The sequence below is a fragment of the Pristiophorus japonicus genome, chromosome 15, assembly GCF_044704955.1.
Source record: "Pristiophorus japonicus isolate sPriJap1 chromosome 15, sPriJap1.hap1, whole genome shotgun sequence".
Taxonomy (NCBI): domain Eukaryota; kingdom Metazoa; phylum Chordata; class Chondrichthyes; family Pristiophoridae; genus Pristiophorus; species Pristiophorus japonicus.
In genome coordinates, this window is record NC_091991.1 from 18,294,863 (window position 1) to 18,317,933 (window position 23,071).

A 23,071-nucleotide genomic window follows, 5' to 3' on the forward strand; every position below is an offset into this window, starting at 1 on the left:
CAACTTTCCCAGTGGATGATAGCAGGGAGATTCCTCTGTAGTTACCGCAGTCATACTTTTTAAAAGATGGCCACAATCACTGCATCTCTGAGCTCTCCGAGCATGCTCTCCTCCATCCAGATGAGAGAGATGAGGTCATGTATTCGCACCAACAGTGCCTCTCTGCCATACTTTAGTGCCTCAGCTGGGATTCCATCTGCTCCCGTAGCCTTGTTGTTCTTAAGCTGTCTTACGGCATTTTCTACCTTTTGCAGTGTTGGGATTTTACTGAGGTGCTGACAGATAGCATGCTGCGGGATGGAGTCGAGAACACTCGAGTCAAAGGCAGAGTCTCAGTTGAGGAGATTTTCGAAGTGCTCCTTCCAGCGGGCCCTGACTGCCTCAGTGTCCTTGATGAGTGTTTCCCCGTTCTTGGCCAGCAGTGGGTGGTGGCCTTGACTGCGATGAAGAATCCTCGCACATCATGGCTGTTGGTCAACTGCTGTATCTCCTTTGCTTTCTCCATCCACCACCTGTTCTTTAGGTCCCGGGTTTTTTGTTGGACCTCAGCCTTGAGCCGTCTGTAATGCTGCTTTGCTGCTCCCAAGTTGGGTTGTTGCTTAAGGCTCAGAAATGCTCTGTGTTTGCGATGCATTCGCTCTTGGATCTCCTTATCATTCTCATCAAACCAGTCCTGGCGTTTCCTGGTTGAGTGACCAAGTGTCTCTTTGCAGGCACTGGTTATGGAGGCCTGTAGGGCAGACGAAGCGCTGTGGGCATTCTGTGTCTCAGGGTCATCAAGGCACACCAGGCTAGCTGTGAGGCGCTGACTGTATAGGGCTCTCTTAGCTGGGTCTTTAAGTGCCCTGGCATTGACTTTTTTGCGGCACTGCTTCTGCTGTCCCCTCCGCTTTGGGGGCTATGTTGATGTCAATGATGGATTGGATTAGGCGGTGGTCCGTCCAACAGTTGTCAGCTCCTGTCATGGCACGGGTGATGCGCACATCCTTGCGATCCCTGGCTCGGATGATGACATTGTCGAGCAGGTGCCAGTGTTTGGAGCTAGGGTATTGTCACGATGCCTTGTATTTGTCCCTCTGGTGGAACAGGGTGTTGGGGATGAGAAGTTCATGTTCTAGATATTTTGTCAGGAGTAGGGTACCGCTGGAGTTGGCCTTCCCTACTGCCTCTCTGCCAATCACGCCTCCCCAGAGGGCTGTGTCTTTGCCGACCCTGGCATTGAAGTCACTGAGGAGGATCAGTTTGTTGTCCGCGGGGACGCAGGATTTTTCGAGGTCTCTTTGGTCTCATCTGTTGCATCGAGTGTTGGGGCGTATGCACTGATGACAGTAGTGCATTGATTCCGGGATAGGCTGAGTCGAAGAGTCATGAGGCGTTCGTTAACCCCGCAGGGGGAGTCTTTGAGGCCGACCAGCTCGTTTTTGATGGCGAAGCCGACTCCATGAAGGCGGCGTTCGTCCTCTGGTTTCCCTTTCCAGAAGAAGGTGTAACCTCCACCTTGTTCCTTGAACTGGCCTTCCCCTGCCCGCCGGGTCTGGCTTAGGGCAATGATTATAATATCAAAGCGTCTAAGTTCCCGAGCAACTATGGCGGTGCGGCGTTCCGGCCTGTCGCTGTTGGAGTTGTCCATGAGGGTCCTGACGTTCCAGGTCCTAAACTTCATGTTAACGGCGTGAAAGATGCCTGTGCGTGAGTTCTTTTAACATGGGGTTGCCATTGCACACCGGCTACCACAAGGGATTAGCTGAGCAAGGTCTTGGTCCAGTGGCAAGGGGGTCCAAGACAACTGGAGACCAGGCACTGCTGTATGAGCCTAGTTGCTTACGGCGAGATGTTGGCCGCAAGCTCGGTGCTGAGTCGCGCCCTTGATGGTAGGTGGTCCAAGGCTTGGTTTGGGGCAGGCATTGGGAGGGTCAGTGGCCCACTGGAGTTCCGAGTGGAGGGTCACAGCCATGGTGCTCACCAGTCAGTAGAGGCCAGGTCACCAGTGGGGAAGTAGAGGCCCAGTCGTCTCTGAAGGAGGGCGAAAGGCCAGCCGCTGTCATGGAAGAGGAGGAGGCCCAGACGCCATCGTGGAGGAGAGACACAGCTGTTGCCGCTGGAGGGGATCTGGTCGCCGCTGGAAGCCCAAACGCCTGGTCGCCACTGAGCAGCTGGAACGACATCAACATCCACCCTCAACTTCCCCCCCCCACCCCCCAACTGTCTAAACTCCCCATAGCCCCATCAGACCCTAATAGGGGGTGCATAAATCTCTACCTTAAACCCTAATCCTACAAATCCCAAAATCCGGGCCTACCTCAGGCTTCGCTCCAACCCACCCATCGGTGACGACTATCGGACTACAAGCGACCTCCAGCAGCATCGACCTGGACCTCTTCCCCCAATCCCCCCACACATTCCCCCCTCCCCCACCTGCCCTTGACCTCCTCCTCCTCCGACGTGACTCTTAATACCCTCAAGGCAACTAGGGATGGGTAATAAATGTGACCTTTCCGGTGTCGCCCACATGGTGGGTTATCAACTCTCAACCTTTGAATCAATATTGTTGGTGCTAAAAGATTAGCGGGGGGTGGGGGGGATAGGGAATTGCCCTCCGCTCCGTTTTGGGCGACAGGTGTCAGAGGGAAGAGGTGGAAAATTCGGCTCTTTAACTCCCAGCGCTTTGAGACGTTGTTTGAGATGGTGTTGGGGCGGGTTTCGCTGAGGAGCAAGGCAGGGCGCTACCTCGTAGCAATGTCCCTCCCCTTCAGTTAAAGGGGAGAGACGCTGCTCAGCCTAGTGAGGCCTACGTGGCACCTACTGGACCACCAGGGAAGGGTTCGGCTGAGCCAGCGGTTACGAACCTTAAAAAAAGGGGCAATTTCGGTCCCTAGATTTTTCTGTGATGCTCTGTCATAATAGAATTATAGAAATTTACAGCACAGAAGCAGGCCATTCGGCCCATCGTGTCTGTGCCGGGCAAAGTTTGCTAACATTTTCTGTCCAGGCTAACACATGACGAATGAGTGCATGGGTTGTTACCAAGAGCTACAAATGCCTGTAGAACCATACCCCACCATGAGAAACACACTGTCAGTTTCCAACACAGTGTCAGTATCCACATGTAAGCTGATGACACCCAGCTCTACCTCACTAACTATCATGTATGTGTGCTTGGATTTACTAGCGACCAGGGGGCGCCACTGTCGGAGGTCATTGGGCTGTACGCACGTGTGTGTGGGCCAGATATATAAAGCAAGCCACCATGTAATACGGGCTGAATAAAGTTGAGCCAGGTTTGCACCTGAGTGAGGTTACAGTATTCAGTCTATCGAGTTATTACATACATAACATTTGGCAACGAGGTAACTCAAGAGCCTTCGCATGCAAAATGAGCACCATTGGAATTCTGGAGAGATTCGCGGAGAGAGAGGACTGATCGGATTTTATCGATCGCCTGGACCAGTACTTCGTGGCCAACAAAATGGAAGAAGCTACTGACAGATAGGCGCAGGGCGGTTTTCCTCACTGTTTGCGGTCCAAAAATCTATGGCCGCATGAATCTCCTCTCGCCTGCACGTCCAATGGACAAGGACTATGAGGAATTGTGTGCTCTGGTACGTGACCATCTCAAACCAAAAGAAGGAATCATCATCTCACGCTATCGATTCTACACGCATGTTCATTCTGAGGGCCAGGATGTGTCGAAATTCGTCGCCGACCTAAGGTGTCTTGTTGGGCCATGTAAGTTCGAAAACGCGTTGGGAGACATGCTGCGAGATTTCCTCGTAACCACGAGGTGATCCTCCGGAAGTTACTGGCTGCGGAGACGCTGGATTTGAGCAAGGCCATCGCGATTGCCCAGGCATGCACGACGACGGATGATAATTTAAGGCAGATATCATCGAAGAGTCGGAGCTCCACGGCAAGTATTGTAAACAAGATTGTGTCGTCGTATGGCAGAGCTGCTTATGACAGGGCCTACTGGACTGCGTATGCAAAACCTGTAGCTGCTCAAAGTCTGCCAACTGGTATGAATCCGATTTCACCCTGTTGGCATTGTGGGAGCAATCATTGGCATCATCAATGTCGTTTTAAACAGTACATCTGTAAAGGCTGTTCGAAAGTGGGGCATCTTCAGCGAACGTGTCCACAACTGAGCAAGCGTGCTGTGAGTCATCACGTGGATGATGACAACCAGTCCAGCGCGGACCTGGATATGCAACCCGAGATACCCGAGGAGGAAGTGTATGGACTGTATTCGTTCCTGACAAAGAGTCAACTGATAGTGGTTGATGTGAAACTAAATAGCGTGCTGGTATCGATGGAATTGGACACGGGTGCGAATCAGTCGATAATGAGCCAAAGGACATTCGACAAACTGTGGGATACTAAGGCTGTGAAGCCTAAGCTGAGTCCAGTCAATGCCAAGTTGCGTACTTACACCAAAGAACTCATACCAGTGATTGGCAGTGCAGTAGTCAAGGTGTCGTATGATGGTATGGTTCATGATAGTTCCAGGAAATGGTCCAACGCTGTTCGGCAGGAATTGGCTAGAAAAAATCAAATGGAATTGGAACGATATCAAAGCGTTGTCATTGGTGGATGACACTTCATGTGCTCAAGTGCTGAGCAAGTTTCCCTTACTGTTTGAACCAGGCATCGGCAATTTCACGGGAGCCAAGGTGCAGAGTCACCTGGACTCAGGTGCAAGACCCATCCATCACAAAGCTCGGGCTGTTCCGTACATGATGAGGGACAAGGTCGAAATTGAGCAGGACAGACTCCAACGTGAAGGGGTCATATCACCGGTCGAATTTAACAAATGGGCAAGTCCTATTGTTCCTGTGTTGAAGAGTGATGGCACTGTCAGAATTTGTGGAAATGTTATGTATGTAATAACTCGATAGACTGAATACTGTAAACTCACTCAGGTGCAAACTTGGCTCAACTTTATTCAGATTCAAAGTGCTCACATTACATGGTGACTTGCTTTATATACCTGGCCTGCACACACGTGTGTACAGCCCAATGACCTCCAACAGTGGCACCCTCTGGTGGCTAGTAACCCCAAGCATACATACATGACAATGAAGTTTGTCAAAGGTTTGAAAGAGCCTACAGCATGGTAGAAAAAAAAGCTTTTGAGAGTGAAGGAACCCCTGTCACTACTCAACAAGTTAGGACCTGGATCAGACAGGACCTGATTTTATCGGTTGTAAAACGTGTCCTTAGTGGTGATTGGTCTGCTATACCTTTGGAAATGTGTGATGAGACCAAACCTTACAACCGTCGCAAAGACGAACTATCCATTCAGTCGGATTGTTTACTGTGGGGTAATTGTGTTGTTATGCCTAAGAAAGGCAGAGAGAAATTTGTACGTGATCTACCCAGCACTCATCCCGGTATTGTCAGGATGAAAGCCATCGCCAGGTCTCACATATGGTGGTCTGGAATTAACTCTGATCTGAAATCATGTGTGCATCAGTGCAACACTTGCATGCAGCTAAGCAAAGTACCAGTGGAATCTCCGGTGAGTCTGTGGTCGTGGTCATCCAAATCATGGTCGAAGATACACATCGACTTTGCGGGTTCTTTCCTGGGTAAGATGTTTTTTGTTGTGGTGGATGCATATTCCAAGTGGATAGAGTGTATAACCGTATCATCCAGTACATCCACAGCTACCATTGAGAGCCTTCATGTCATGTTTGCTACTCATGGTCTGCCTGACATCATTGTGAACGACAACGGATCTTGCTTCACAAGTCTGGAGTTTCAAGAGTTCATGAAACTCAATGGTATTAAGCATGTGAGGTCAGCACCATTCAAACCTGCTTCTAATGGTCAAGAAGAGCATGCTGTCCAAACAATCAAGCAGAGTATGAAACGTGTAACTCAGGGTTCACTGCAGGCTTGCTTGTCATGCATATTGCTTCGTTACAGGACAAGACCCAACACGCTTACCGGGGTCTACCCTGCTGAACTATTAATGAAGAGAGGTCTCAAGACCAAGCTCTCTCTCGTCCATCCTGACTTGAACGATCGTGTTGAAAACAGACGTCAAAATCAGCAGTGGTATCATAATCATGCTGCTGTGTCACGTGACACCTTTGTTAACGATCCCGTGTATGTGCTAAATTATGGTCAAGGTCCCAAGTGGGTCGCCAGTACTGTTACGGCCAAGGAGGGTAACAGAGTGTTTGTTGTCATGCTCAAGAATGGGCAAACATACAGGAAACATGTTGATCAGATAAAGCTGCGACACACGGATGAACTGGAACAAGTTGAAGAAGATACGATCAGTGACCAACCAACCTATATTCATTCATCAGAGGACTCCGCCGTCATCAATGAATCTGGACTTTCAATCTCTGACAGGGTCATTGCCACTCTCGTCAGATTGGCTACCCAGCCACTAGTCATAACTGACTCAACGCTCACCCAGAACTGGAGTTGAACTGAGACGATCAATTCGTGAGCGGAAAGCCCTGGACCGTCTTCACTTATAAAAAGACTGATACTAAGATCTTGAAGGGGGATGTTGTCATGTATGTATGCTTGGGGTTACTAGCCACCAGGGGGTGCCACTGTTGGAGGTCGTTGGGCTATACGCACGTGTGTGCGGGCCAGGTATATAAAGCAAGCCACCATGTAGTATGGGCACTTTGGGTCCGAATAACATTGAGCCAGGTTTGCGACTGAGTGAGGTTACAGTATTCAGTCAATCAAGTTATTACATACATAACACTAACACTTCTCTTGACCCCTCAACGGTCTCTAAATTGTCAGACTGCTTGTCCGACATCCAGTTCTGGATGAGCAGAAATTTTCTCCATTTGAATATTGGGAAGACTGAAGCCATTGTTTTTAGTCCCCGCCACAAACTCCGTTCCCTAGACACTGACTCCATCCTTCTCCCCTACTCTTGTCTGAGGCTGAACCAGACTCTTCACAACCTTGGTGTCATAGTTGACCCTGAAATGAGCTTTCGACCACACATCCACAGCATGACTACTTATTTCCATCTCCGTAACATTGCCTGTCTCTACCCTTGCCTCAGCTCATCCGCTGCTAAAGCCCTCATCCATGCCTTTATTACCTCAAGACTTGACTATTCCAATGCACCCCTGGCTGGCCTCCCACATTCTACCGTACATAAACTGGAGGTGATCTAAAACTCGGCTGCCCATGTCCTAACTCTCACCAAATCCTGCTCACCCATCACCCCAGTGATCGCTGACCTCCATTGGCTTCCAGTTAAGTAATGTCTCGATTTCAAAATTCTCATCCTTATTTTCAAATCCCTCCATGGCCTCGGGGGGTGTAACTAACACTGTGTAAGAATGCAACATAATACAAGAAGACATTAGAAAATTTGCAGACTGGGCGTTTAAGTGGTAAATGAAGTTTAACGTAGATAAATGTGAGGTGATGCTCTTTGGTAGGAAAGTAGAAACATCACGGACACCTTAGACAGCAAGAAACTGAATGGGGTAGATGAGCAAAGTGATCCAGCGATACAGGTGAACAAATCATTAAAAGCAGCATTGCAGGCCAGCGAAGCAATTAAAAATGCTAACAAAGTATTGGGATTTATTTCTAGGGGTATAGAATTTAAAAGTGAAATTATGGTAAACTTGTATAGGACCCTTGTCAGGCCACACTACATATAGGGCACAGTTCTGTCTCCATAGTATAAAAAAGACATAGAAACACTGGAGAAAGTGCAAATCTTTTACAAGAATGGTACCAGAACTGAGAGATGACAGCTATCGGGAAAGATTGAACAGATTGGGGCTTTTTCTTTAGAAAATAGAAGATTTAGATGTGACCTGATAGTGGTCTTTAAAATTATGAATGGATTGCACAGGGTAGATGTGGAGAGAATGTTTCCACTTGTGGGCGAATCCAAAACTAGGGGCCATAACTACAAGATAGTTACTAATAAATCCAACAGAGAAATAAGGAGAAATTATTTACTCGGAGATTGGTTAAAATGTGGGACTTGCCACCACAGGAAGTGGTTGAGGCAAATAGCTTAGATGCTTTCAAAATGAAACTAGGCAAGTACATGAGAAAAAAGGGAATAGAAAGATATGCTGAAAGGCTGAGATGAGGCAGATGGAGTGGGAGAAAACTCTTGTTGAGTATAAACTCCAGCACAGATTAGTTGGACCGAATGACCTGTTTCTGTGCAGTATATTTAATGTAATCTTAGTAATACATTCACAGTCATATTATTCCAGTGTATTACATAGAAACATAGAAAATAGGTGCAGGAGTAGGCCATTCGGCCCTTCGAGCCTGCACCACCATTCAATATGATCATGGCTGATCATGCAACTTCAGTACCCCATTCCTGCTTTCTCTCCATACTCTTTGATCCCGTTAGCCATAAGGGCCACATCTAACTCCCTTTTGAATATATCTAATGAACTGGCCTCAACAACGTTCTGTGGCAGAGAATTCCACAGGTTCACAATTCTCTGAGTGAAGAAGTTTCTCCTCATCTCAGTCCTGAATGGCTTACCCCTTACCCTTAGACTGTGATCCCTTCTTCTGGACTTCCCCAACATCGGGAACATTCTTCCTGCATCTAACCTGTCCAATTCTGTCAGAATTTTATATGTTTCTGTGAGACCCCCTCTCATTCTTCTAAATTCCAGTGAATATAAGCCTAGTCGATCCAGTCTTTCTTCACATGTCAGTCCTGCCATCCCGGGAATCAGTCTGGTGAACCTTCGCTGCCCTCCCTCAATAGCAAGAATGTCCTTCCTCAGATTAGGAGACCAAAACTGTACACAATATTCAAGGTGTGGCCTCACCAAGGCCCTGTACAATTGCAGTAAGACCTCCCTGCTCCTGTACTCAAATCCTCTCGCTATGAAGGCCAACATGCCATTTGCCTTCTTCTCCGCCTGCTGTACCTACATGCTAACTTTCAATGTCTGATGTACCATGACACCCAGGTCTCGTTGCACCTCCCCTTTTCCTAATCTGTCACCATTCAGATAATATTCTGCCTTCCTGTTTTTGCCACAAAAGTGGATAACCTCACATTGATCTACATTATACTGCATCTGCCATGCATTTGCCCACTCACCTAACCTGTCCAAGTCACCCTGCAGCCTTTTAGCATCCTCCTCACCGTTCACACCGCCACCCAGCTTAGTGTCATCTGCAAACTTGGAGATATTACATTCAATTTCTTTGTCCAAATCATTAATGTATATTGTAAATAGCTGGTGGCCCAGCACTGAACCTTGCAGTACCCCACTAGTCACTGCCTGCCGTTCTGAAAAGGACCCGTTTATTCTTACTCTTTACTTCGTGTCTGCCAACCAGTCTGGCAGTCTGCGCGGCCCCCGGCCTGCTATAGACCATCGGAGTAGGCCTGGGAGCGGAAGGAGCAGCGTGGCAGCCTAGCCCAGCAGTCTGCATGTCCCCCTACCTGCTAGCACCATTGGAGCAGGCCTGGGAGCAAAAGGAGCAGTATGGCAGCCTGGCCCAACAGTCTGAGTGGCCCCCGGCCTGCGAGCACCATCGGAGTAGGCCTGGGAGCAAAAGGAGCAGCGTGGCAGCCTAGCTCAGCAGTCTGAATGGCCCCCGGCCTGCTATAGACCATTGGAGCAGGCCTGGGAGCAAAAGGAGCAGCGTGGCAGCCTAGCCCAGCAGTCTGCATGTCCCCCTACCTGCTAGCACCATTGGAGCAGGCTGGGGAGCGGAAGGAGCAGCGTGGCAGCCTGGCCCAGCAGTCTGAATGGCCCCCGGCCTGCTATAGACCATCGGAGCAGGCCTGGGAGCGGAAGGAGCAGCGTGGCAGCCTAGCCCAGCAGTCTGCATGTCCCCCTACCTGCTAGCACCATTGGAGCAGGCCTGGGAGCAAAAGGAGCAGTATGGCAGCCTGGCCCAGCAGTCTGAGTGGCCCCCGGCCTGCGAGCACCATCGGAGTAGGCCTGGGAGCAAAAGGAGCAGCGTGGCAGCCTAGCTCAGCAGTCTGAATGGCCCCCGGCCTGCTATAGACCATTGGAGCAGGCCTGGGAGCAAAAGGAGCAGCGTGGCAGCCTAGCCCAGCAGTCTGCATGTCCCCCTACCTGCTAGCACCATTGGAGCAGGCTGGGGAGCGGAAGGAGCAGCGTGGCAGCCTGGCCCAGCAGTCTGAATGGCCCCCGGCCTGCTATAGACCATCGGAGCAGGCCTGGGAGCAAAAGGAGCAGCGTGGCAGCCTAGCCCAGCAGTCTGCATGTCCCCCTACCTGCTAGCACCATTGGAGCAGGCTGGGGAGCGGAAGGAGCAGCGTGGCAGCCTGGCCCAGCAGTCTGAATGGCCCCCGGCCTGCTATAGACCATCGGAGCAGGCCGGGGAGCGGAAGAAGCAGCGTGGCAGCCTAGCCCAGCAGTCTGAGTGGCCCCCGACCTGCGAATACCATCGAAGCAGGCCGGGGAGCGGAAGGAGCAGCGTGGCAGCCTGGCCCAGCAGTCTGAATGGCCCCCGGCCTGTGAGCACCATCAGAGCAGGCCGGGGAGCGGAAGGAGCAGCGTGGCAGCATACCACTCCAGGGAGCAGCACGTGCTGGAGCAGGAGAGCAACAGCAGTGAAAACGGACATCACCAATGTCCAGGTCGGTGATTGGAGCGTGTGCAGGTACTGCAGGAGCTGCGAGGCCGGGGTGAAGGAGCGGCGAGAGACCGTAGAGGGACATGATCGGGGCCCAGAAGAGGCGTGAGTTCGGGGCTCAGAAGAGGCGAGGGCCCAGGGGCAGCACGGGCCAGCCCACACTGCGATATGTGTGCGCGCTTGGTCTGTGCAGCAGAGCTGATCTCCAGTTGTCTTGGTTAATCCTTGCTACTGGACGAAGACCAAGCTCTGTCAAGCTCGTGTGGTGGCTGGTGTTCAACGGTCACCACACGTTAAAAACCTCCAAGCACAGGCATCTTCCACCCTTCAAGATTTAGTTCGGACCTGGAATTTTAGGTCCATCATTGAAACACCTGTGAATTTTTAGACGTGGAAGCAAGTCATCCTCAATTCGAGGCCTGCCTATGAGATGAGCCAACCAGTTCTCTATCCACGTCAATACATTACCCCCATACCATGTGCTTTAATTTTGCACAGTAATCTCTTGTGTGGGACCTTATCAAAAGCCTTTTCAAAGTCCAAATACACCACATCCACTGGTCCTCCCTTGTCCACTCTACTAGTTACATCCTCAAAAAATTCTAGAAGATTTGTCAAGCATGATTTCCCTTTCATAAATCCTTGCTGACTTGGATTGATCCTGTCACTGCTTTCCAAATGCGCTGCTATTATGTTTTTAATAATTGATTCCACCATTTTCCCCATTACCGATATCAGGCTAACCGGTCTATAATTCCCTGTTTTCTCTCCTTTTTTAAAAAGTGGGGTTCCATTAGCTACCCTCCAATCCATAGGAACTGATCCAGAGTCTATAGAATGTTGGAAAATGACCATCAATGCATCCACTATTTCTAGGGCCACTTCCTTAAGTACCCTGGGATGCAGACTATCAAGCCCTGGGGATTTATCGGCCTTCAATTCCATCAATTTTCCTAACACAATTTCCTGACTAATAAGGATTTCCTTCAGTTCCTCCTTCTCGTGAGACCCTCGGTCCCCTAGTATTTCCGGAAGGCTATTTGTGACTTCCTTAGTGAAGACAGAACCAAAGTATTTGTTCAGTTGGTCTGCCATTTCTTTGTTCCCCATTATAAATTCACCTGATTCTGACTGCAAGGGACCTACATTTGGCTTCACTAATCGTTTTCTCTTCATATACCAAAAGAAGCTTTTGCAATCAGTTTTTATGTTCCCTGCAAGCTTACCCTCATATTCTATTTTTCCCCTCCTAATTAAACCCTTTGTCCTCCTCTGCACACATAAGGGTTAAGAAGGTAGATGGGATACTTTTCTTTATTAGCCAAGGCATCGACTATTAAGAGCAAGGAGGCTATGCTAGAACTGTATAGAACACTAGTTAGGCTACAGCTAGACTACTGCGTACAGTTCTGGTCACCACATTACAGGTAAGATGTAATTGCACTAGAGAGGGTACAGAAAAGATTTACGAGGATGTTGCCAGGACTGGAGAATTTTAGCTATGAGTAAAGATTGAATAGACTAGGGTTGTTTTCTTTGGAACAGAGGAGGCTGAGGTGAGACTTAATTGAGAATCATAGAATGGAAGAAGGCCATTTGGCCTATTGAGCCCGTGCCGGCTCTCTGCACGAGCACCTTAGCTAGTCCCACTCCCCCACCCTTTCCCCTCAGCACTGCAAAATATTTTATTTCAGGTACTTGTCCAACTCCCTTTTGAAAGCTGTGATTGAGTCTGCCTTCCACCACCCTTTCGGGCAGTACATTCCAGATCCTAACCACTCGCTCTGCAAAAATGTTTTTTTCTTATGTCTCCTTTGCTTCTTTTGCCAATCACCTTAAATCTGTGTCCTCTAGTTCTTGATCCTTCTGCCAGCGGGAACAGTTTCTCTCTTATCTACTCTATCCAGACCCCTCAATATTTTGAACACCTCTATCAAATCTCCTCTCAATCTTCTCTTCTTAAGGAAAACAACCCCAGCTTCTCCAGTCCGTCCGCATAACTGAAGTCCTTCATCCTTGGAATCATTCTCGTAAATCTTTTCTGCACCTCTCTAAGGCCTTCACATCCTTCCTAAAGTGCGGTGCCCAGAATTGGTCATAATACTCCAATTTTCACACTTTTGTACTCAATATCTCTATTCATGAAGCCCAGGATCCCGTAAACTTTATGAACTGCTTTCCCAACCTGTCCTGCCATCTTCAACGATTTGTGCACGTATACCCCTAGGTCTCTCTGTTCATGCACCCTCTTTAGGATTGTATCCTGTAGTTTATATTTCTTCTCCTCATTCTTTCTAGCAAAATGTATCACTTCACACTTTTCTGCATTAAATTTCGTCTGCCACTTGTCCACCCAGCCTGTCTATGTCCTCTCAAAGTCTATCACTATCTTCCTCACTGTTCACTATACCTCCGAGTTTTGTGTCATCTGAAAATTTTGAAATTGTGCCCTGTACACCCACATTCAAGTCATTAATATATATCAAGAAAAACAGTGGTCCTGGTACCGACCCCTGGGGAACACCACTGTAATACTTCCTTCAGTCTGAAAAACAACCGTGCACCACTACTCTCTGTTTCCTGTCACTTAGCCAATTTTGTATCCATGCTGCCACTGTCCGTTTTATTCCATGGGGTTCAACTTTGCTGGCAAGCCTATTACATGGCACTTGGTTGAATGCCTTTTGGAAATTCATGTACACCACGTCAACTGCATTGCCTTCATCAACCCTCTCTGTTACCTCATCAAAAAAAACTATCAAATTTGTTAAACAAGATTTGCCTCAACAAATCCGTGCTGGCTTTCCTTAATTAATCCGCACTTATCCAATTGACTGTTAATTTTGTCCTTTGGAGGTGTATAAAATTATGAGGCGCCCAGATAGAGTTGATAGAAAAGGTCTATTTCCTTTAGCAGAGAGGTCAATAACCAGGAGACATAGATTTAAAGTAATTGGTAGAAGGATTAGAGGGTAGTGGGGGTCTGGAACTCACTGCCTGAAAGGGTGGTAGAGGCAGAAACCCTCATTGCATTTAAAAAGTACTTGGATATGCACTTGCATTGCCGTAACCGACAGGGCTACGGACCAAGAGCTGGAAAGTGGGATTAGGCTGCATAACTCTGTTTTGGCTGGTACAGACACGAATGGCCTCCTTCTATGCCGTAAATGTATATGAATTATATAGATTTTGATTTTGAAACAATTTTATGGCATCAACAGTTCAATAGCAGGCGGGCAACGATAAATAATTTGGGGGGTATTTATTACACCAGATACCTTCCTATTTTTGCACTCTTATTTTATGCTGGAAGAAACAGTGGACATTAGAAATGTTTACCCAAATATGACGGGAATTTAAATGACATGTAATGGCAGAGTGGCATCATGCACCACTTTTTCTATCATTGCCATCTTGGCAACGCTGGCCATTAGGAATATCGGACCGGGGTCAAACAGGGCTGCGTCATCACTCCAACTCTCTTCTCAGTCTTCCTCACTGCCATACTCCACCTCACAATCAACAAGGTCCCCGCTGGAGTGGAACTAAACTACAGAACCTGTGGAAACTGTTTAACCTGCGCCGCCTCCAGGCTACGTCCAAGATCACCCCAACCTTTGTCATTGAGCTGCAGTATACGGACGACGCCTGCGTATGCGCACATTCAGAGGCTGAACTCCAGCATATAGTCAATGTATTCACTAAGGCATATGAAAGCATGGGTCTTGCGCTTAACATCCGTAAGACAAAGGTCCTCCACCAGCCTGTCAACGCCGCACAGTACTGCCCTCCAATCATCAAGATTCACGGCGCGGCCCTCGACAACGTGGACCATTTCCCATATCTCGGGAGCTTCTTATCAACAAAGGCAGATATTGATGCGGAGATTCAACATCGCCTCCAGTGTGCCAGTGCAGCCTTCGGCCGTCTGAGGAAAAGAGTGTTTGAAGACCAGGCCCTCAAATCTACCATCAAGCTCATGGTCTACAGGGCTGTAGTAATACCCGTCTTCCTGTATGGATCTGAGGCATGGACAACATATAGAAGGCACCTCAAGTCGCTGGAGATATATCACCAACGATGTCTCCGCAAGATCCTGCAAAGCCCCTGGGAGGACAGGCGCACCAACATCAGCGTCCTCGACCAGGCTAACATCCCCAGTATTGAAGCACTGACCACACTTGATCAGCTTCGCTGGGCAGGCCACATAGTTCGCATGCCAGATACGAGACTCCCGAAGCAAATGCTTTATGCGGAGCTCCTTTGTGGTAAACGAGCCAAAGGAGGACAGCGGAAACGTTATAAGGACACCCTCAAAGCCTCCCTGGTAAAGTGCGACATTACCACTGACACCTGGGAGACCCTGGCCGAAGACTGCCCGAGGTGGAGAAACTACATCCGGGAGGGCGTTGAGCTCTTCGAGTCTCAACGCAAAGAGCGTGAAGAGGCCAAGCGCAGGCAGCGGAAGGAGCGCGCGGCAAACCAGCCCCACCGACCCCTTTCCTCGACGAATGTCTGTCCCACCTGTGACAGGGTCTGTGGCTCTCGTATCGGACTGTTCAGCCATCAAAGAACTCAATTTGGGAATGGAAGCAAGTCTTCCTCGATTCCGAGGGACTGCCTGTGATGATAATGACTATATATAACAAGTGTTCAGTGTTGGTAGGAGAGGCACAATGCCAGGAAGAATTCCAGTGCCCCAAGGAAAAACATCAGTAAAATGAGAGGCAGTTAATTAGCAGTTCTATATCCGTAAATGTTCCCACTTCTTCGGAGTCAGCAAACGTCTCGGTGGCTGTCTATCCTTTAAAGCAACTGCAATCGTCCAACACCTGCAGCAGCCATTTTTAGCCGTCCGCACCCCTCCAGTGCAGAGCTCCTAAAGAAATGTATGTAAGGCTGACCCCAGAAACTTTGAGGTCAATAGCAGGTCATTCAGTCAAGCAGATGGAAAGCCTGTTCTGCCACACTTCTGGTAATTGCCAGCGTATAACCTCAGCTGCTCATTTATTTGTGAAAGTGTTACGTGGAACCGAAACATCTGTGTTTTTTTAAACAATTCTGAGCATTAAGAACTAGATTACAGTGAACACTTAAAATGTCTTGTTACTAGTCAATGATGTGAAAGTTTCCATTGCAGCACATCAGCAGTGTTGGAAGAAATGCAGTGTCTAATTGAAAGACCAAAAGTTAAAATAAAGCAATAGATTGTTTTACTGTGTGTGTCCTTATAGCCTATTTAAACTGCATTTTATTTCTGTGAATATTATGTGAATAATCTGGTGATTTCAGCTTTTTTCCAATTTCTGGGCGCGCCTAAACCGGGATTACACCCTAAAAAAAAAGGGTGGGTTTGGAGCGTGGGGGTAGTCAAATTGTTAAAAATTGAATTCCTGACCTGATCCTGCCTCCACCCCGCTCACTTCTGGTTTCAACGGGGGTGGGCAGGCAACCAACCCGCTCCCAGTAATTAAACTGAGGTGGGGTCTGGTGGATCCAGGAGGTAAGTGGTTTTATACTAACTAACCCACTGCCCGCAATTGGAGACCCCTACCCCCATGAGGTCTCCAATCGCTTTCCCAGGCCACCGATCATGAGGCCCCCCCCCCCCCCCACCGATGATGCTGAGGCCAGCCACAATACTCCAGTGGTCGGCTCCGATCCTCTCTCCCTCCCTCCCTGCCCCTCCCCCACCCCCTCCGCTGATCCCCGACCCTCAATTCGACCCCCTGATTCAATCCCCGATGACCCCCCTGCAATCCCCAACCGAGCCAACCGTTCCCCAATCGCTGCCCACCTCCCGCGATCCTGTCTCCCGACCGACCCCTCACTCTCTCTCAGCAACTGAGGCCCGCCGCCAGCCAGCCTCTTAATCTGGCTGGCTGCTGGCGGGAATCTGAGGTCTCACATGCAAATCTGGCCCTGGACAAAATTCCGACCCTAGTGTCAGGAACAGGTACTCTCTCTGGAAGTCAGAGCTCTGTCTACAGTGCCATAACAATGGCCCAAGCCAAAGAGCAACCCAAATCTTCTATTGTTTAAGAGTGAGATTCTGTTTTCTACACCAACCATTTTCATAGATCTCCTAAGTGAGATTGTCTAGTTAGAACTAAATTACAAGCATTTTTGTGCTGTGGACTAGTGTTCACTGGGAAATTTCAGGCGTAACATCATTTCATTTGGAATACCATAACAGCTGCCATTGGGCTGATGCTTGCATCCCATCAATTATGACTCGAATCAGCAGTGTTATAGCCCTCTGACCCTATGCCTGTTTTCATCACATCATTTACATGCATAGTTCAACTCCTTCTGTTCATATATGTTGTTCTTGCTTTCTGAGGAGAATATTTTGAAAACGACTTTTCGCTGCTGTTTTCCATCAGCGGTCACATTGTTCATAATGAAGCAAAGGCGGGAAAATGTAGTTAAGATGCAGATTAGCCATGATCTAATTGAATGGCGGAGCAAGCCAAAGGGGCTGAATGGCCTACTTCTGTTCCTACGTTCCTGATGTAAAACATTCATTTCCACTTAATGCACCAGGAACATGGAATCAGACAAATTGACAAATTTATTAGAGTTTTTTGAGGATGTAACTAGCAGGGTAGATAAAGGGGAATCAGTGGATGTAGTATGTTTGGATTTCTAAAAGGCATTCGATAAGATGCCACATAAAAGGTAAGAGATCATGGGGTTGGAGGTAATGTATTAGCATGGATAGAGGATTGGTTAACGGACAGAAAACAGAGAGTAGGGATAAATAGGTCTTTTTCAGGTTGGTAGGCTGTAACTAGTGAGATGATGCAAGAATCATAGATAGACTAAGTGAGTGGACAGATTGGTGGCAGATGGAGTATAATGTAGGGAATTGTGAGGTTATTTACTTTCGTAGGAAGAATAGAAAAACAGAATATTTTTTAAAAGGTGAGACATTTTTTAATGTTAATGTTCAGAGAGTGTCCTTGTGCAAGAAACACAGAAAGCTAGCATGCAGGTACAGCAAATAATAAGGAAGGCAAATGGCATGTTGTCCTTTATTGCTAGGGTTTCGAGTATAAGAGTAAGGAAGTCTTGCTACAATTGTACAGGGCCTTGGTGAGACCTGGAGTACTGTGCATAGTTTTGTTCTCCTTATCTAAGGAAGGATATACTTGCCTTGGCGTAAGTGCAACGAAAATTGACTAGATTGATTCCTGGGATGAGAGGGCTGTCTTATGATGAGAGATTGTGTAGAATGGGCCTATACTCTCTGGAGTTTAGAATCTCATTGAAACATACAAGATTCTGAATGGGATTGACAGGATAGATGCTGAGAGGTGGTTTTTCCTGACTGGAGTGTCGAGAACTAGGGGGCATGGTCTCAGGATAAGGGGTAGGCCATGTAAGACAGAGATGAGGAGGAATTTCTCACTCAGGGTTATAAAACGTTGGAATTCTCTGACCCAGAGGGCCGAGGATGCTGAATCTCTGAATATATGCAAGGCTGAGATAGATAGATATTTTGAGTCTTGAGGAATCAGGGATATGGAGATCGGGTGGGAAAGTGGAGTTGAGGTCGATGATCAGCCATGATCTTATTGAATGGTGGTGCAGGCTCGAGGGACCACATGGCCTACTCCTGCTCCCATTTCTTATGTTCTTAGAAGGGGTTGCCCAAGAACATATCCATTTCGACATTTTTGTTCTGCATATTTCAGGTACATGAGATCCACGAAAGCAGATGTTGTAGAGATTTATTCTAAGTAGTCTGCAACTATTTTGTGCTTTGTTCATGCTTTTTGTTCTCAACAGCAATGAGTCTTGAAGCAATTGTACAGTAATTAATAAATATATTCAGGCTTGTGGTAGTGGGACTATCACATTTCATTCAGCTTACATAAAAGGTGGGGAAGTCCTTAGAACATTTTAGAAATACTGTTATTTGTTCATTTATGCCTAGAAATTAATGTATAAATATGCTGCAAAATGGATTATTACAACATTCAACTATCGATGTATATACTGTCATTCTTTTGTTTTCTGATGATTTAGCTTTCAGCACTTCAATTTTTATTTAAAAATTAAATATGTTGTGGATTTATTTAGTCACATTGGCGAGGCTGTCTCCTGCGGAGGAAGTTGTCTCATGCTTTAGCAGCTGTTCAAACTGAGGAAGAGGATGTCTTTGAAGAAGTTAATCTGAATGAATTTACATTTGATGAGGTGAATAAACATCAAAGTATGTGTTCTCCAGAGCTAGCAGTTAGTTTTTAAACAATTAATATACAATGACGTAACAGAAGAAATCCTTCACTTTTTATACGTTCATATTTTAAATTGCTTACATGCAAATCAATGTGAAAATTATACTATGCAGTATTAGTGTGTCAGTGAGTTAAGTGTTCATGTAATATTGCACAAGTTAATTGCCAGCTGTGTTTGTAAAACAAATTGTGCCCATTTTCTGGGTCAAAAGTTACACAAGTACAAAACAAAATAAATTTAGCACTAACTGTCCACAACCTGTCAAATTAGAATTCCCTGACAGCCATACCTCCTGAACGAGTAAATTTATAGTTGGGGTGGAAATATGTTCACTTTTGGCTGTTGAATACCTGCTTAATTGATTATAAGCTGAGAGAAAGGTTGTGTGTAGCCTGTTTTGATTGTACAAAGGATGTCAAAACAAGCTAATAAGTGGAGATGGAAATCCATTATTTTTGAAAATAATTTTCATTCTCTAACAACATTTTAGGAGAAGTCTTTTAAAGTGGTTACATTTTATCAGCATCCGGTTTTAGATCACATAGTGCCCATGAGAATAGCGAAATCTCATATTTTGGAGAAAGGGGTACAAAAAGTGATGTCATGCCCATTGTTGGGTAGCACTTATAATTGATCAAAAGTTCCAGAAATGGGAATTTTGTGCTTCTGTAGAGTGTAAGCAGCATTAGCATCCTTTAGCTGATGGGCAAATTGGGGGCTTTGAGGGTCTTTAGAAAAACAACAATTTCCCTATTTCAATTTCTTCTGTCTCATAAACACTTTGGGCTGGATTTTCGGTCTGGTCATTTCGGGGCGGTAATGGCAGCGGGGCGGTAACATTTGCGGCTCAGCCAGCAAATTTCATCAGCTGGGCCCTGAGTGTGGGGCGGAGCGCTAAAGCAGGCATTGCACACCTCTTTTAAGGAGCAAGGTCAGCTGAGCAATTGAAAATCCTTGGCGTGCCCAAAGAGAGGCCTCTGTGGAAACAAAGTCTCACCTAAAAACAAACATTTCCAATACCTTAAACATCTCACAATAAGCTAAATTGCAAAAATAAAACTAAACAAAACAATCAAACTTACCTCATTCACCAGTCATTCACCGCCGCCGGGACGGCTCTGACCATCTGGTTTTCCAGACGGTCCCACCACAGCGCACTACGGGGCGCTATAGGATAAGCACACAACAAATTTCACCGCGTAGTCGAAACCGGCAACAAATTTTCTGGCGAGGTGCAGTGAGCTGGCTGCCCACCATCCTCGCAGCCATTACCGCCCCTCCGGGTCAGGAACAGAGGCAAAATCCAGGCCAAATTTGACTAGTGAGATGACTGTAGCACCATTGACTTGATTACTGGCAAGACATGTTAAAAAAAATCCCATTGTAGGACACTGCTGGCCAACTTAGATTTTATGGACTGTTTGTGGATACAAAAATTACCATCATAATCTTTTGCCAAGTGTAGCTAATCAGCTTTGCTAAGGAAAACAAGCTATAAATTTCACTTGAAAATGAAATTCTATTGGGAGAAGGACATTGAATTTCCTTTAAAAAGAACCTGAAGACAGCATTGTTGTTTTTGGCATAAAACATGCGAAGCTCAATGCATTTTGAAGGATGCATAGTCTTACTAGTGCCAAAGGCACTTTATAATAAAGACATGCAATTTAACGATAAAAGCATCTCTGTCAGGTTAACATTGGCATCCTGAAAAGATTTAGGCATGCTATGAAGTCCATGTGAACAAGCCTATTGCCAGTGTCTTTGATATGTTAAGTGCGACCATTTGAATTGTTCAAAAGCAAAATACTGCGGATGCTGGAATCTGAAATAAAAACAGAAAATGCTGGAAATCTCAGCATGTCAGGCAGCATCTGAGGAGAGAGAAACAGAGTTAACGTTTCAGGTTGACCTGAAACGTTAACTCTGTTTCTCTCTCCACAGATGCTGCCTGACCCGCTGAGATTTCCAGCATTTTCTACATTTGAATTGTTCTTTCAGTTTCTTTACTGAATCTTATCTGAAAAATCTACTTCTTCACTCAGGCCACCTTGGACAATGACTGGATAACGCTGGATCCTCAGACTCTCCAGATCGTAAACCATCATCAGCAACCAAAGGTAATGTGCTGCATTATAGAAACCTGTTAGTTCCATTTCTGTTTTACAGAACTTTAATAGAACATGACATGAGATGATGAATCAAGAAATACAAACAATTACTTAAGAATGTCCTGACACCCGCCACCAACAACAGATGGAATTTATCACGTTGCTTTTCTTCCATTTGCTTAAATAAATTGGTTCTTTATTTTGTTTTTCAGTCCTTTACACTCCAACGGCAAATAAGTGATGCACTACAGCTGTACATTTGGCACAAGATTAGAAAACAATGAATAAAAATGTGGTTTGATTAAAAGAAAATGACAGAAGAAATGTTTCAGACAGACGTAGATAACAATTTGAAGAATTGCAATAAACCAAAACTTTGCATCCATTCAAACATCTTAATCAGCAGTAATTTGATTTATCTATCTGCTTATCCTTTGCATTTTCTATTTCTTGTATCTGCCATATTGGGGAGGGGAAGGGTAGGTTGAATTTATCCATATGAAGGAAAGCATTAGTATTGTTGCATTTTTTTCATGTATTTACACATTTAATATTTTAAACCAGTATTGGTTTAACTCTGGGAGAAAAAAAATGCTAGAATGCATCCAATTGTTGGTGAAACAGTGCTCGTAAACAAATTGCAAACTGAGAGAATAACTCCGAGAAGCAAACCACTTCCAGTCCTCTCAATAGCTTCTTGTCAGATTACACCACTCGATGGGCCCAAATTTGGCCTTCCGGTGTTTGCGGCGCACTCACGTGAGGTGCGGCAACTTCCCACGCTCAAAACGGCGGCAAAAAGATATCCCCATATTCTCCCCGCTCTGTCGACTGTCCTTGTGTTTGGCGCGGCGTGGCAATTCAATTAGGGGGCGGAGCTGGGGCCCTGCACTCGAAGGGCCGAATGGTCTGCTCCTGTACCTATTTTCTATGTTTCTAAGAGTGCCAGCACACTGGAGGTTTTGCGCATGCGCAGTAGCTCCTCTGCAGTGTGGGACCCGATGTCCCGCCCCTATCCCAGGCCGAGTGGCGTCACGAGAGAAGTCAGCAGTCCCTCGGAGGAGAAGTCAACAGTCCTCAGAGAGAGAAGTCCAGCAGTCTCTCGGGGAGAGAAGTCCACCAGTCCTTCGGAGGAGAAGTCAGCAGTCCCTCGGAGAGAGAAGTCAGCAGTCTCTCGGAGAAGTCAGCAGTCCCTCGGAGAGAGAAGTCAGCAGTCCCTCGGAGGAGAAGTCAGCAGTCCCTCGGAGAGAGAAGTCAGCAGTCTCTCGGAGAGAGAAGTCAGCAGTCCCTCGGAGAGAGATGTCAGCAGTCCCTCGGAGGAGAAGTCAGCAGTCCCTCGGAGAGAGAAGTCAGCAGTCCCTTCGAGAGAGAAGTCAGCAGTCCCTCGGAGAGAGAAATCAGCAGTCCCTCGGAGAGAGAAATCAGCAGTCCCTCGGAGAGAGAAATCAGCAGCCTCTCGGAGGAGAAGTCAGCAGTCCCTCGGAGAGAGAAGTCAGCAGTCCTTCGGAGAGAGAAGTCAGCAGTCCCTCGGAGAGAGAAGTCAGCAGTCTCTCGGAGAAGTCAGCAGTCCCTCGGAGGAGAAGTCAGCAGTCCCTCGGAGGAGAAGTCAGCAGTCCCTCGGAGGAGAAGTCCGCAGTCCCTCGGCGAAGTCAGCAGTCCCTCGGAGTGAGAAGTCCACCAGTCCCTCGGAGGAGAAGTCAGCAGTCCCTCGGAGGAGAAGTCAGCAGTCCCTCGGAGAGAGAAGTCAGCAGTCCCTCGGAGAGAGAAGTCAGCAGTCCCTCGGAGAGAGAAGTCCACCAGTCCCTTGGAGGAGAAGTCAGTAGTCCCTCGGAGGAGAAATCAGCAGTCCCTCGGAGAGAGAAGTCAGAAGTCTCTCGGAGGAGAAGTCAGCAGTCCCTCGGAGAAGTCAGCAGTCCCTCGGAGAGAGAAATCAGCAGTCCCTCGGAGAGAGAAGTCAGCAGTCCCTCGGAGGAGAAATCAGCAGTCCCTCGGAGGAGAAGTCAGCAGTCCCTCGGAGAGAGAAGTCAGCAGTCCCTCGGAGGAGAAGTCAGCAGTCCCTCGGAGGAGAAGTCCAGCAGTCCCTCGGAGAAGAAGTCCACTAGTCCCTCGGAGGA

General features: G+C 47.3%; 1 protein-coding gene across 3 annotated transcripts in view; it reads left to right on the forward strand.

Annotated features, from left to right (window-relative positions):
• Positions 1-23,071, forward strand: part of lrriq1 (leucine-rich repeats and IQ motif containing 1) — a 218,750-nt gene that overhangs the window by 138,060 nt on the left and 57,619 nt on the right. For all 3 annotated transcript variants that reach the window (XM_070900197.1, XM_070900198.1, XM_070900199.1), the window contains 2 exons: positions 18,688-18,804; positions 20,892-20,966. In XM_070900197.1, coding sequence (XP_070756298.1) covers positions 18,688-18,804; positions 20,892-20,966 — 192 coding nt within the window. The remainder of the gene's footprint in view (positions 1-18,687; positions 18,805-20,891; positions 20,967-23,071) is intronic.